Source organism: Helicoverpa armigera, chromosome 2 (assembly GCF_030705265.1).
Source record: "Helicoverpa armigera isolate CAAS_96S chromosome 2, ASM3070526v1, whole genome shotgun sequence".
NCBI classification, from domain to species: Eukaryota; Metazoa; Arthropoda; class Insecta; order Lepidoptera; family Noctuidae; genus Helicoverpa; species Helicoverpa armigera.
Window position 1 is genome coordinate 1,466,764 of NC_087121.1, and position 15,510 is coordinate 1,482,273.

General features: G+C 35.3%; 1 protein-coding gene and 1 long non-coding RNA gene across 2 annotated transcripts; both read left to right on the plus strand.

Annotated features, from left to right (window-relative positions):
* The first annotated feature begins 1,385 nt into the window (after positions 1-1,385).
* Positions 1,386-13,203, plus strand: LOC110376530 (cytochrome P450 9e2). Its single transcript, XM_021335028.3, has 10 exons — positions 1,386-1,811; positions 2,861-3,024; positions 4,530-4,684; positions 4,931-5,104; positions 5,370-5,508; positions 5,826-5,888; positions 10,714-10,935; positions 11,310-11,410; positions 12,158-12,326; positions 13,009-13,203. Exons 1-10 carry the CDS (start codon positions 1,618-1,620, stop codon positions 13,161-13,163), a joined length of 1,536 nt encoding a protein of 511 aa, XP_021190703.3. The 5' UTR covers positions 1,386-1,617; the 3' UTR covers positions 13,164-13,203.
* Positions 7,476-7,955, plus strand: LOC135119047 (uncharacterized). Its single transcript, XR_010277944.1, has 2 exons — positions 7,476-7,562; positions 7,707-7,955. It is a non-coding gene; the product is annotated as an uncharacterized LOC135119047 (long non-coding RNA).
* Positions 13,204-15,510: the final 2,307 nt, after the last annotated feature.

Here is a 15,510-nt window from a genome sequence, read left to right on the forward strand (position 1 = left end):
CGCTTAAACGCTTTTCTCGGGTATATTTTTTAATATTTATTTGAGACAGTTCAGAGGGAAGTGGATCTTTTAGTACGATATTATGACAGAGGTCATAAAGAAGTGTATATTTTGTAGAACGACGCATAAGTCAAGAACTAGTTTTCTTAAAGCGGGAAATGTAAAAACTTTCTCTATCACAAGTCATCTTATAAAATGCTGTATAACTTTTAAACGTTAGTTTCATCAACCAACACTATCCTTACTAATATTATTAATGGGAAAGTAACTCTGTATGTCTGTTGGGCTCTCACGCCAAAATTACTTGGAAAAGGTCTGTCCTGGGTGAGCGATCTCGAGGCGATCGCAAAGCGGCGCAGTGCGATTTTCTTTGAAGTGGCCAAAACGTTACGTGACATCGCATGGTGCGGCATGGTACAGCATAAACCTGTCATATCGCTTCGGATAGCTTCGCGTTTGCGATTTGCCCACGCAGGACAACCCAAGACTGATTTTCTTTCAATTTTAAGGAGCTATAAACCTACCAATTTCGATTGTCGAAACGAACCAATAAAATTATAAAACCACACTCGACTCAAAAGAAATCAGATAAGACAATATAAAACTAAATAAGTGCTTCGCCAAGGAGTATAATAAAATCGTGGAGCGCAACGCAATTCCCGAACCAATCCCGGGACACGGGACATAGTGTCTCACTAGTTTATTACTCGTATACGTTACGAGTATACGGTTATTCGTTTCTTTGCTCGTCTCACGTTATTGTGTCTATAAACTATCTCTGGATATGCCCTCGGAAACCGTCAGGATGCGATTGCATGTTGTTTGTGATAAAAGTCCGCGATGTGTATACTGCTTTATGTTTGTTTGAAATAAGAATTGTGATTTTGTGTTTTGTGTTCCATGTTTGTTTATTTGCTTTGCGAAGAAAGTACGCTGAGATTTTTTTGCATCTCGTTTCTTTGAATCCCTCTACTCGCTCAAGAACCCATTTATAAGTAATATCATTCATCTAAAACCTGCCGATAACTGTTCTCTATCTATTTTATTCATTTAAAAAAGTGAATGTGTTTAGTAAAATAACAGAGAACTGATGATGAAAACATTGGATATCAAAGAAATTTGTAAGTTACCATCAATGCCAAGTTTTATCAAAATTCATTCAATAGTTTGCACGTGAATGAATAGCAAACATCAACACATCCGAACTTTCACATTCACAATATTAGTGTGATGTGATATTATGTCAGAACCTTGGTGCCACTGAACCGTAGTGCCCATCTCACAAAGGAGGTCACAGCACACAAATACCTGTTCCGAATCTATGACGTGCATAATAACTGTTACATAATAGCCGCTTATTCGCTTAAGTCAGCATACGGCCATTACCTCAGCAACTTTCTCTCAGACAGTCAGTTTCTGGCTGTCAAACGATCGGCAGCTAAAAACGCGCGAATACGAACAACTTTCATTGTTCCAATTTTAAACATTCATTTTTGAGTTCCAATTTTAAATATTCAAAGTCATTCTTGAATTAAAAACAAAACATAGTGCGCGTCATTTTTGAATGTGTTGAAATAAAAGGCAGTATTTCTTCGAGAGTTTAAAAAAAATACAGTGATGTGGTGGTTACTCGTGCTTCTAGTGACGTGCCTCTTCTATTATTCCCGGAACCGTTTGAAATACTTCTCGTCTAGGGGCGTGTGTACACTGCCTCCAGTGCCGTTTTTAGGCAATTTGACAGCTGTCACTTTTGGGCGGGAAAATTTTGTGGAAGCGATCGCGGCTGGATACGACGCGTTCAAAGATCAAAGGTAGTCAAACGACAGCAAAAAGATCTGTTTCTTCTCACGGATATTATATGTTTCCTTTGACTACTTTACGTAATCTTATCTACTTAAATGAGATTTAGTGATCATTTTATCGAATGACATAACATGATTTTGTTATGGTCTCATAGGGCGTTCTAATGTAGCGTACATACATTAAATAAACATTTAGTCAAGTGATTGGAATAGTTTAATACATAAAAACTCATCTAAGCCACTTTACTGCTTCTTCTTTAAATCTGAAATCGCCAATCTAACTTGACCAAGCGTGGTCAATAACGAACGCTCATGTCTCCTCTATATAAGAAGAAGCGTGTGCATTGCAATGAGAAACTAAAAAGGCTGATGATGACCTACTTTATTATTTTTAAACTATCTTCCTGCTTCAAATTCAAGCAAATATTTTTCTACAACAAACATACTTGTCGAAGTTACAGCGAATTACGCGAACTTATGAGTTAATAATAGACATACAGTAAAGGATAGTTATGAAATATTTAGTATGTAATAAAATACAGTGCAATAATACTTTATGAACATCCAATATAAACAAAACATGCAAGGGCTGTTTGCGTTACGAACTTGCAGAGTTTGTTTGAACAAACGGATGGCAAAGGAATGTCTCTTAGTGCGTAAAATATTAAAACAAATATGATATTATTTAGTATACTTGTACTACTGTTTGCAGTTTCATCTGTCTTTTTGAAATAACAACGCCACAATGTCAATGCTGTTTTGTCATATTTTTATTCAACAGTCGTATATATTCAGCTTGCAAATGTGTTTACGCCTACGCAAAGTATTATTTTTAATAACACTATATATTTTTGTCTCAGAATTGCAGCGAATGAACTGAGAATGCACGCATTGCAATGCGTGCACGACATGAGTCGTGCGAAAAAATATGTACGGCCTGACCCTATGTAGAAGCACTGATGCTCACTCACCTTAATCAGAGCAAAATATGGATTAGCTATCCGCAGCCATGTTCTGACGAAAGCTTACATAATTATTAACAGAAAAAATATTTGCAGATACTTTGGTTTGTACCAATACCTGGTACCCACCCTCATACCTCGGGACCCGGAGCTTATCCGTCAGATCATGGTGCGAGACTTCAACTCTTTCGCCGATAGAGGCGTGCATATCGATGCTGACTGCGACCCGCTGTTTGGAAGAAACCTTATTATGTTGACTGGTATGTAACCTATTATGTCATTTATTTATTTTAGAACATATATTTTACATTTTTAAATATTAAATATATGTGTAACCTTATTATTATGCATATGAGAACTAATTTAAAAAGAGGTCATGTAAGTACCAAACTTTAATGTCGTGGTTGCCTACTGGTTAAAAGAACTGGAACTAAAATATGAGAATGTAGGTTACATTCCAGGTTAGTGCCATTATGTTGGTTTACCAAGTTGTATCTGATGAAGGAAAACTTTCAGAAACCCTTACCGGGAAAGGCTGATCCTGGAGTAGTGATGTAAAATGAAAAAAAAACGATTTGTTTTTTTCACTTTATTGAAAAAAAAACATGAAAAAAAACTTTGCATCGTTGTTTTTTTTCTAAATTTGGTTTTTTTTCTAGCCTACTTTTTAGTTCAATTTTCAAAATTTCCCTTTCGTTGAGTTAATATAAATGAATGTTGCCAATATTTTTATGAAATTTGGTTCTGTTTTATCAGAAAAGTACCGTAGATTCAAGAATAAACCTAAGACTCTATTATGTAACCTTAAGTATTAATCTTTAACGGTAAATGCCCTAACAATTTAAGAGTTATTATACTCTTGAAAAAAACAAGGCCCAGAAAAAAAACTGTTTTTTATCTGGTTTTTTTTCAAGGTTTTTTTTCACACTAGAAAAAAAACGGTTTTTTTGCAACACTATCCTGGAGTACTAAACTTTAAGACATTTCACTTATTTTTCCGAATTTCCAAAGAGGCAATTAGATTTCGCCAGCATATATTAAGTGCAAGATTGATCCAAAAAAAAATGAGTGACTCGTGAAAAATCTGTCGCGTCACTTCCATAGTCATCTCTAACCATACGTCCGTTGATTTCCTATGGGAACATAACGTTAAACGGTAAAATTCGATGTTCAAAATACCATTGACAGAAAAACAGTAGCGCATCCTCGTTGAAAGTTGTTCAAACACATCAGTAGACATTATCCCGCTCGCTATAAGAGGCAAGTCTCCGACCTAGTTAGAAAATTAACCGTTACACCGCTCGCATGACTTCCAGCGAGTTGACTTTATGCTAAGATAAGAGCAAAGAGTTTGTATACAGTTTAACAAGTTATGGAAGCTAGTTACGCGCTGCTTAGATTTTGTAAGGTTTGTGTTTTGAAATGTTGCTTAGGGAATAGCGAAGTGATAGCAAAATAAATTGAACATTGAATATTTAGGCTGATAAATCAGCAGTTTTCGAACGTCAAATTAATTCAAGCAGCCCTCAAAACACCCTTCCTAAATCCTAGACCATATCCTTAGTAGTTTTGCTAGAAGAAAGTGTTACTTTTCTGAAGCAATCTACTGCTCCTCTTCAAATAACTTCCTTATGCGAACCACAAAACTATGCCAGCCCAATAAACTGTTAATAAATCCGGTGTTAAATAATGAATACCTATACCTTTATCGCCAATTTAATAATGTCTAATCCATTGATTCAAAAAGTCATTTTTTTTCTCACAGGATCAAAATGGCGGTCAATGCGCGCGTCGCTCTCTCCCGCGTTTTCTGGCGCGCGTTGTCGTAGCATGGCACCGCTGATGGCGGAGAGCGCATGCGCGGTCATAGCTTACCTGCGTGAGAAGATAGCTGGAGAAGAAGCTATGGACATTAATAAAGTGAGTTTGTTCAATGATGAACCTTACGAACTGCAGTTTAAAGTCTGGAACTGCAAATCAGTCCATCGTCACCACGTGATCAATATTCAAATTTAATGTCTTCTCCAGGAATCCCTATACATAGGAGTCTCTATACTTACATGATTAACTTTATTAAAATCAGTACCAGGGTTTTTCTTTAAACTATAAGAATCTTTCGAACTATATTGCTTTGCACGATTTTATAAATAAAGGTTCCCTTTTCAGGTTACAATGTCCTACGTGAATGACGTGATAGCATCGTGCGCATTCGGCTTCGCGGTGGATTCTCTGAAGGACCCTGACAACTGCATCTTCAGGTTAGGGAAGAAAGCTGTCGTTCAGGACACCAATCAAGTCATGAAGTTCTTTGGATATGAGAATATGAAGAGTATTATGAAGGTATGTATGTATTATTTGAAGAAATGTAAAGGTAGGCATCCGATATATTTGCCGTATCTTGGTATGATTCATGACGAAAATAAAACCCAAGGAAGCACTAAATAAAATGTTTCATACTTTTCTCCTTATTATGTCTTTGGTTAAATTATTTTCAAAGATCTGTTGTCTACATTTTCACTCGCATAGGACCTTCTTGTCGAAGAAAATATAAGTTAGGTACAATATACTCGTATTTTCTTCATAAAAAACAAAACCCTTGTTACAGTTTCTACAAGTAAAAATAATCCCCACACAAGACGCTGAGCAGTTCTCCCAACTCTTCAAATCAGCTTTGAAGGCTCGTCGAGAGAACCTCGTGAAGCCCAGACCTGACTTCATACAGATCTTAGTCGACGCTGCCCAAGGTAGGAACAAGAATCAAGGAACTTTAGTTACCTCATTAGAAAAAGGTCTTCGAAAAATTCATTTGAATTGTCCTTTTTCCTTATTGGCTGCCCCGCTCACTTCTAATATCGGTGACCGATTTTTTTTAGGCGAAAGTTGATCAGAAAATACTAGTCCTACAGATAATCGGCCCGATTATTATCTGTGTGTCCTACAAAAAGTCTGATGTGGGGTAGCGTTGGTCCAGCTGAATACAACTGAACAATGTTATGGTCTTCCATATTTCATAAACTTTTCTTTGAAGTGGTAAATTCTTAAAAATACATATTATTCACAGGCAAACCCAAGGCAGACAGCGAGGGCGACGCGAACAACAACGAATACCTAAAGTCTACCGAGAGTAAGATTAATTTTAATTTGTTTACTCTTCATTATTATATTGTAAAGGTCTGAACAGTAGATCAAGAATTTATATTAACTCATTATGGACCATTTTCGAAGTCGCGGTTACCGTAGAAGTTTTGTCCAACTTTATGTTTTACCATCTATTCACCGCCGTTCTACCCGCATCTTGGGGAAGTACCTATTCACCGCACACGGATAAAATAAATCTATTGTCATTTTAGAGGCTCTAAACTGTGTGCCAGATATTCAAATAGATTCTTTAATTTTTGCGTGAGAGCCAGTCAGACAGAGTTTTTTACCCATTTAAGACATTTGTAAGTATATTTCAAGCTGATAATTGAAAAATATTAAAAACTTACTTAATGAGAATATTATTTAAACTTAAAGTAGCGAATAATTGATCAACGAGCCGAGAATCGAGGCCAATCGTGCGCAATCAGTTGGAAAGGCTTATAGTAATGGACTACAGTTTTAAATTGAAGATGATGATTTTAAAGCTCGAATTTGAATGGTAAACGTGGAGGAAGAGGACGACTGAGTGTATGAATGGAGATATAGCTGCAAAGGGTGTTACTTTTGAGATGATGCCAGTAGGAAGGAATGGATAAAGAAGACATGATGGCTAAATTGAGCACTCCAAGATGTCCACAGAAACAGTTGATAATATGATGACTAATTCCGTGAAAGACAACTTTAACCGTCAAATCCGTAGCGGACCCCAATCGGGGTCTGAACATCAATGTCACCGTAAGCTCGGTTTAGACCCCAATTGGGGTCTGCGAATCAGTCATATGCTTTCCTAATTATTTACGCTCATATTTATTTTCTTTCCAATCAAACCACATTTGTGAGTACTAAATAAAATAACTAAATAAATTTAAATTATTTTTACGCATTCAAACCTTTCATATTTAGCATCCCGTTAGAAATATACCTTTTTAAAATCCAATCGTAATTACCGGGAATTCTGATCGAACTCGCCATGTTTGTTTACATTAGTTGTTTTTTTAAATTTGAAGACGCATAGACAAGATGGCGACGGTGATAGAAGTTTTGCATCGAATGATCCGATTCGTTAAAATAAAGAATCGATTTAATAATTTTATATTATTTGATATAATAATATTACTAAATTGCACTTTTGTATACTTACCATAATCTGAAAATAAATTAGGAAAGGTAAATTTATTTTGAAAAAAATGCTAGAAAATCAGTGGTAGAAAATACGTTGTAGCCGGAATAAAATAATCTTCGGTTTTTAGGGTTTCTGAAGACGGCAAATGAAGACTTATTTATTTCTTCGGAGGTTTTATGTGCAGGATTCCTGTAGACCTGCCAAACTTAATGGCGATTCGTTACTTCCAACTTTTTAACTGAGCTTCAAAGCAATTTGACGAGAGCCGTAGTTAGGTGTAGTTATCGCAAAATTTTATGACGATTTTATTGTTTGAAAGGGCAAATAGTTCGCTGTTCATCGAAAGCTGGTCCAAGAAGGAAAGATGGCCGCCGCCGACTTATTTTTAACCGACTTCCCAAAAAGCGGAGGTTCTCAATTCGACCATTTTTTCGTATGTTTGTTACTCGATTACTCAGCCATTTATTTATCGATTTTGATGATTCTTTTTTTGTTTGATAGCGTATACTTCCGAGGTGGTCCCATTATCATCAGGTCAGGATCTGATGATGGAACCTTGAGAAATCGAGGGCGACTTTCGAAAGTTGCAGAAATACATAGGTTGAAATCTTATCACTCAGGTGTTTGCCTGGTAGCACTATTCAACAGTGAAGGCTTTCTCAAGGTTTCCATCATCAGATCCTGGACCTAATAACAAATATGGGGAATATACCCTTTCGACCAAAAACAAACATCCAAATTGAGAACCACCTCCTTTTTGGGATTCGGTTAAAAATATTTGGTGACTTTAAAATCAATCAATTATTATTATTGTTTCTCATCATCAAATAAGTACATTACTTTGGTAGTTACAAATTGCATTATATTTCAGAACACCAGGCTTACCCTCCGCCGAAACAAAAATCTTAGAATTGTTGAGAAATAATATAAGAATAAATTAAAATTCCGTAATAGGTAATAAAAATTCAATTAAAGTTAAAAATTATTACAAATGACGCAACACCAAAATAAATAATACATATAAAAATTTAATGCTAAAAACTTTCATAAAACTTAAATATATTTTTTCTTAACAACAAAAACAAATTGAACCTATAATTTAAAATTAATAAATAAAATTGAAATAAGTTGCTATTAAAAAATAGGTATGTATATATAAAATTGGTATTCGATTATTAATAATAATTATCCGATTTAGGTATCGAATGCACACCGCTGATTGAAAAAAAAAATTCATACTCCATTCCAAAGTCTACTTCTCTTTGATCTTGTAAATTGTTCATTTTTATTGTGTATTTTATGTGCTGATTTTTTAGTTATTGAACATTAATAAGTGCACGAAATGTATTGCAACGGATTGAAAATGTTATAAATATGACGTTTGTGTTGTGTTTGAGAAAGTGATGCGATTATTTATTGGTAAGTTTTCACCAAATTTGAAATGCCTAACTTTTCGATAGACTTAAAAACACCGTAATTATTATCTTTTTCTGAATTAACTAACCCTATTTGACCTTTGCACATTGTTGTCAAATAAGTGAGCTCTAAAGTTATAGTTAAAATACTTCTGATCAGGCATTACGGACTTAGAATTCATGTGTTGAAAGTTAGTACAAATTTTTGACATCCATGTCGCGATTCAAAATATCCCGCCGAATCAACGGTAAAGTCATATGTCAAAATCTTGTCGAGCAGAGGGGTTAAAATACTGAATTGCGCGAATTGATCCTTTGTCAAAAATATTATGGCAGTTAATTACACCTTAATTCACATGAACATAAAAAAACCCTTTATTGAAAACGGCAGAAACTTCAATCACATACCCACGAACTTGTTCCACCCTTTCGCCCGAACACAACAACCGCTGACTTTGATTGACGAGACGTACGCCAAATTTAATTATGACGTGTTTCTGAGCGTGACGTCACAATTGTTCCCGGATTACCCCATTCCTTGGAACGGGAAGCTATTTGTTTTGTGAATCGAGATTACCTACTCTCTGCTGCATGCCTAGTAATTTGTTCGCGTCGTTTCTTGTAAACAAACGTATGTATGTATCTACGCTTGTTTTGAAGTGTGGTGGGTTCTTGGTTCTTTTTACAACTGTATTCGACTTTAAGTGAAGTTTTTTATCCACCACATCCTGACTTTTCCATCTCAAATTCATTTGGTTGATGTAAAATATGGTGTTAAAAGGAGATAGTCACTTCGGTCTTTCTAAGCATGACGGTAGTGTCTGTCAACAGTCTCTCTTTCAGCTATTTACTTAGTTATCATTGTGTTACTTCTCATTTCTATAAACTTGTGTGTACGTCTGGCAAATTCCTTTTGATATTTCAAAACCAGACCCAGAATAAATTATTAGCTTTCCTAATTTCAATATTTTATTACTTCACAATATACACGTGTTCGCTAAATGGATCTTCTGAAACGTTTTTCCTAGTAATTTGCACGTGTCATTATAATTGGAGCAGGTTGACAGGGCATGAAACACAGCCTAAGTCTTATTTTTTGCTACAGTAAATTCTTAGCTTTTAGATTCTGAAAATCAACGTTAATTGTTACGGAAACTAAGTTGTTTAGTAAAAAATGAGGATGCTTATTTTATTACTGTTTTAAGTTCAAGATATTACCAATTATGAAGGTACCTTTATGGTCATATTGCAAAAAAATCGTCCGTTAATTGGAACATTTTATTCCCTTGCCTTAAACACGTGACTAACATCTGTTTAACTTTTTTGTAGAAATACTATTAATGTCTTTGGTGGTTATGGCGTTTTTACCAAAAAATGTGTTTACAACCCTAGTTTCGCCGATAATAGTAGATACAAGTCTACAAGATAGCCTACTGATAGATGGCAACTATTCTAGTTGGACATAGAATTCAAAATAGTTGTCCAAAACCGTGTGTCAACTAAACGGTATTGCGTCTAACTTTGTACACAGCTGCGGTGCCACATGAAATTGTTAGCAAATATTCCTAGCATGCACTTGTAGAGTAAACTTTAAAGTTTAAAGGATGAGATATGGAGCATACCCGTAATAGCAACTGTATGCTTTAAAATAGCACGTCGAGAAATAATATGTTTCTGCTTTTGAGTAACTACGCGGTTGGTTTATTTCAAAATGTAGCTCTTATGTTTTTTGATGTTGTAAAATAATTGAGATAGCTTGATGTCTTTTACTCTTGAGTGTTACTTAAAAATAATGTTTTAGGCATTTTGTCTATAAATAACACAGATTAACCTTTGCATAACAGTGGCAGTACTTTGCCTTTCATTTGTTGCAAAAATGGAGATAAATGGATGGTGGCGCGTTTTATATAAGCATCGTTAATGGGTCATATCATAGTCTTACCATCAAAATAGTGTGCGTAGTACATGCGATAGACCACAGATTGTTAATCGACTTCAACTTAAATCCATCGATGGAAGGTTCAAGTAATAAAAAATCAAAAAATGTTCCCCTTACAAGTTTCTTCATCAAAAGTTAAAGTTAAAGTAATGTTTAAAGTAAAAGTAACGGTCAAATTCGTTTTTTCAAGGCTAAAGTGACAGCAAAACTAATAGAAAAATTTAATTTAACCGTTACTTTTACTTTAGAAATTACTTTAGCCATAACTTTAACTTTAACTTTTGATGAAGAAACTGGCCGTTAATCATACCCAACTTATTTTTATTTTCAGAATTCACAGATGATGACCTAGTAGCTCAAGCAGTACTGTTCTACGTAGCTGGATACGACACCACTGCTAACCTGATCTACTACTTCTTGTACGAGATGGCCATCAACCTCAGGGTACAGGTGAAGCTCCATGAAGAATTAGATGGATTGCCTCCTGATGAAGACATTGAGGATCTCTATGAGGCTGTTCAGGGGCTGGAGTATCTGGATATGTGCGTTAATGGTAAGCTGTTGGTGAAGCGTTAAGATATTTTGGAGATAGAATTAAAAAGAAAGCATTCAGCTCTATATTTTTTTAATAAATATAATGTGTTTTTATACAAATAGACACACCCACTCCATTGTACTCATCACTACTATTACACAAATGAACTTACTTACTTGAGTATGTACTGGTAGTTTCCAAGGTTTCTTCGTTTATTATTTCAGAGTAGAGCATATGTATAACTAATGAACCTACTTATGTACAATTATGACCGAAATCATGCTGCTTTAACACTATGCCATATTACATTTTTTTAAATATCATCAACGAACACAAGAACAAAATGTCAAACCCCTAATCGATACAAATATTTTAACAATTCTTCCTTTCAGAGGTTTTAAGACTTTGGCCTCTTGTTGGATCTGCGGACAGGCGCTCTGTCGCTACATACGACTTCGGTCCTACTTACCCTGGCAGTAAAGATCGACTCATCGTAAGTATCATATTATGTCAAATATACGTTCTATCTCATCATCTGAATTTTTACTACCCCTTTCTATCTACATTTCTACAGCTTTAATATTTTAATATTTTTAGTCAAAAAATCTATTCTAGTTTTGCGTAGAAAATTACCAAGCTACCAAAAAGCATTTTCTAGTTTATCACCACGCACTTAAGCACTTAATTTTCGGTGGCCGCCTCCAAAATGACATAGTACAATCCCAGCGAATATTTTTGAAAGTAATAACTTCATTGGCGCGTGCTAATAGGTAATTTAGCATCGTAATAGCACCATTGCCCTAGAGGATTCCTTTATTCTGTGTTAATAGATCGTTTACGACATAATAGGAGGCGGTTCTTGAAGAATTCTGTTTATATTTTTTGGCTGTTTAGTTTGGTCTTGTTGAATTTCAATTTTGAGATGTTTTTGTCCAAATTCAATTTGAGGTTTTGACTTCTGTGGATTTTCTTTTGCTTTCAATAGTGTGAAGCTCAATAAGTGATTTTCCACAATGACTTAGGTAATACAACTAGCTGTGGGCGTGACTTCGTATGCGTGGGTGATGTAGAATTATTATCGGAATCAAACATGGCAAAGACCTGACCTCTGCTTATTTTGTTTGACTTTAATAAATACTTCAAGTTCACATACAAATTCTCTTACCTTCAAACTTGAAACGAACTCAATGATTCTCTCAAAAACACCAGCAATTTATATCATTAACACATTGATTTCCAGGCTCCAGCAGGCATCCACGTGTGGCTGCCAATATACTCGATCCACCGCGACGAAACCTACTGGCCGAAGCCCCACGACTGCATCCCAGAGCGTTTCTCAAAGGACAGGAAAGCCGACATAGTTCCTTATACCTACATGCCTTTTGGAAACGGACCTCGCCATTGCATCGGTATGGAACATACATAGAGAACAAAATGTCTAGAGGAGATGTCATAACGCAAAATCTCATAAGTAGCGCGCCAAAATGCGTTTGTTCGCGGACGAGGAACGTTACCTGCTCCGCTCTTACACTCCTTCTTTAGAAGCTGTCCATTATTTTCATAATTAAATCACCAATCAATCAAGACCATTCTTTTACAGATTGGTTTTGATTTCACAGATAACCCGAAGGCCTCATTAGTTCTAGTAACTGATCATCCCTGTCGTACGTTACATTGGCTTACAAGAAGGCGCTTGACCTACCTTCCTTATGGCATCTCCGCTATTTTTCTTTCCTCCGTAATATGAAACTAACTCGCCTTTGAAGGCCTTTGATTTGCTTTGAAATGGATTGAAATAGTCTATTGTGGTTGGATTTTGATTGAGGTTGTTGTTTTGATATTTGAAGTATGACAGTTGTCTGTCGAGATTTCATGGTTGCAAGGATTACAATGGTTTCAGTCTAGCGGATTTTGTCGCATGTATACGCTGGAATTTTCTATGCGCAACACATTCCGTGAAAGTACCGCTTGTATGAATTCGCTAAAATCACTTTGTATGAAAGAATGAATGCCAGATCAGGTTCATGCAGTAGGTACACAAAACACCTTTAATTCAATTGGATACACAAATACTCGTGTCTCTATCCACAGGGTCCCGGTTCGCAGTATTAGCAGCCAAGGTGTTCCTGGTAAAATTCCTCAGAAGTTACAAAACAAGAGCCGATCGGGCGAGCCCACATCTCTCCCCGAGAGCATTCATACTGAGACCCAGGGATGGCTACCAACTATATGTTACTCCACGATAAAATTGTTATTTAATAAACTGTTTTATAGGCTTAATAAAGGTTTTTTACTCTTAATACTTTTATTTATTACTGTTTCCTAATAAAAAGGTTAAAAATTATATCGAAAATGTTGGCGCCCAACGTGGGACTGATATCGGCTTTCATTGACTTACTGGAAATTCCGTTTTGTTCCTATGTATTCGTTACACGTATTGTGATTATTGCAGTTTCAATTCTATTATCACCTATGAAACCGTTCATTTATCCAAAATTCGAGGAAGTTTAAAAAAATATCGCTATTTATTAAATAGTTTATCCAAATAATAGTATTCACGTAGGATTATTGCAGGTTGATTAAAAATTAATTCCAACGTCACCCTTTGGAGCAAAACCCACACAATTAGACATTTCATAATAATCGGAAACAACGAATAATTCCCAGCATTGAGAATTCAACAGCTTTGTGATTCAAAATACAATCCAATGCATTACTTGGTGTTTTGAACACGACAACCCAAATAATTTATGTTTTGTAATATAATTGAATTTCGTACAAATGGCATCTAACATAACAAATGTTGGTTTTGAAACGCAAACAATGAAATTCGTAACTGAAAATCATTTTCATATAGCTATTGTGCAGCTTACAATGAAATGTCGAGAGCTATTCACCCAAAATATGTAGGTATTGTAAAGGATTCTATTTTTAGCGCTTGTAAAGAAAAATATTGTGAAGAACAAACTTTTCAATTTTTGTAAAGGACCTGTAGAATTTTTTAAAGTAAACTCAAGTGAATTATGAGAATAACAACGCGGAGTTACGTACGAACGTACAAGCGTTATAAATAACGTTATGAATGTAAATTCATGACGTTATTAAAATTTATAACGCTTGTAAAGTAATGGTGGCCCTTTGGGTAAAGAACCAACTTCTCAAGTACCTAGATTATAGGTTCGATTCCAGGCCATGCAACTTTTCTTATTTGCATCTATGTATTTACTTATCTAGGCTGTCATTTGAATAATACCTACTCAGCTGCATCTGGTTAAACTGGAAGCCGACCCTAACATGCTTGGGAAAAGGCTAGGCAGATGATGATTACTACCCATGAACGAAATTAGTTTGGTTCGTTCAATACCAATACAAAAGTTTACATTTTAACTAGAGTAAACCAGTACCTAAATAAATAGCAAATTAATACCGAAGCGGTCCAGTATACCTAGATATATCTATTAACTTAAATTATTCCACAATTAGGGAGAACAAAGAATATAAATAAATAAAGTGGGCAACTAAAAAAATAATAACAAAAAACCATTACCGATTGTTTACGGACCCCCACACTCATTCGCGGTGCAACGAAGTATGAAACAGAGACAATAGAGTCGCGTCAAGCCCAGAGGCAGAACTCGCCTGTTACTGTACACAGCAATGGCACAGACAATGCGTTCATTATTCCATTTAAATAATGAGCCTAGTGCCGTTATAAATGACTGGCGTAATATGAGAAATTAATGCTTATTTTTTAAGTTTAGATTTATAACAATTAGGTGAGATGACAGCTAATTTTTAAATTAATTTTGTTTTTTTTTTTTTATCAGCGATTTTTGCAAACAAGGTGGAACGGTGATACATTAATGGCTCGAAGCTTATATTGAGTTCAGTGTCGTTTACAAGAGAGACTTAAGTACGACCTAACAAGAGCTGATAATAATTATGGCATTCCATCTAAATCTAAACCACCATTGGCATGATGGCATAATTACAAAACTTGGGAGCATAGGTATATCATACAGGCCGTACAGCACATGTAGAGGTCAGTGCCGTATAGTCATAATGATGTATAATGTCTCCTTTATTTTATTTACTAGTAGGTATTATGTTTCAATGTCACAACAACCTGGTAGACAGATGTGGGTACTAAAATAACAATAATAACCCTAAAGTGCCAAGTAGACACTGAAAAAAAACTTTTGAAGGTCTCTTTTTTGGGCTTCTAACATAATTCAAGTCTCTGAACTAACTGTAACTTTTTAAGTACTTAAATGTGCCTAGGGACTTTGTCAATTTCGTTTGGGAACTCGCGTTAAAAAATTCTTTCTATAACATACGAAACAAAAATGAGAGTAGGTTTCTTAGTATACCTAAGTTCTAACTTAGCATCTACTAAATATGTATGAGCGTCAATTTGATATAGGTCCTTATTATTCTTTAATGGGGAAACTGTTGCTGTTTTTGTATTTGTCTCTTTTATTTTATTCTCTCGGGATGATAGTAAAATTATGAGGAAAAACTAGTAATAAGTGTTTGTAGCATAATTTTGTTATACATATCCCTAAGCATCCGAAAATCACATACCTGTGCTTA

Coding starts and splice junctions, on each gene's coding strand:
- LOC110376530 (XM_021335028.3), top strand. CDS start 1,618: ATGTGGTGGTTACTCGTGCTTCTAGTGACGTGCCTCTTCTATTATTCC. Junction 5,889..10,713: donor ATACCTAAAGTCTACCGAGA/GTAAGATTAATT, acceptor TTTTATTTTCAG/AATTCACAGATGATGACCTA. Junction 11,411..12,157: donor GCAGTAAAGATCGACTCATC/GTAAGTATCATA, acceptor ATTGATTTCCAG/GCTCCAGCAGGCATCCACGT.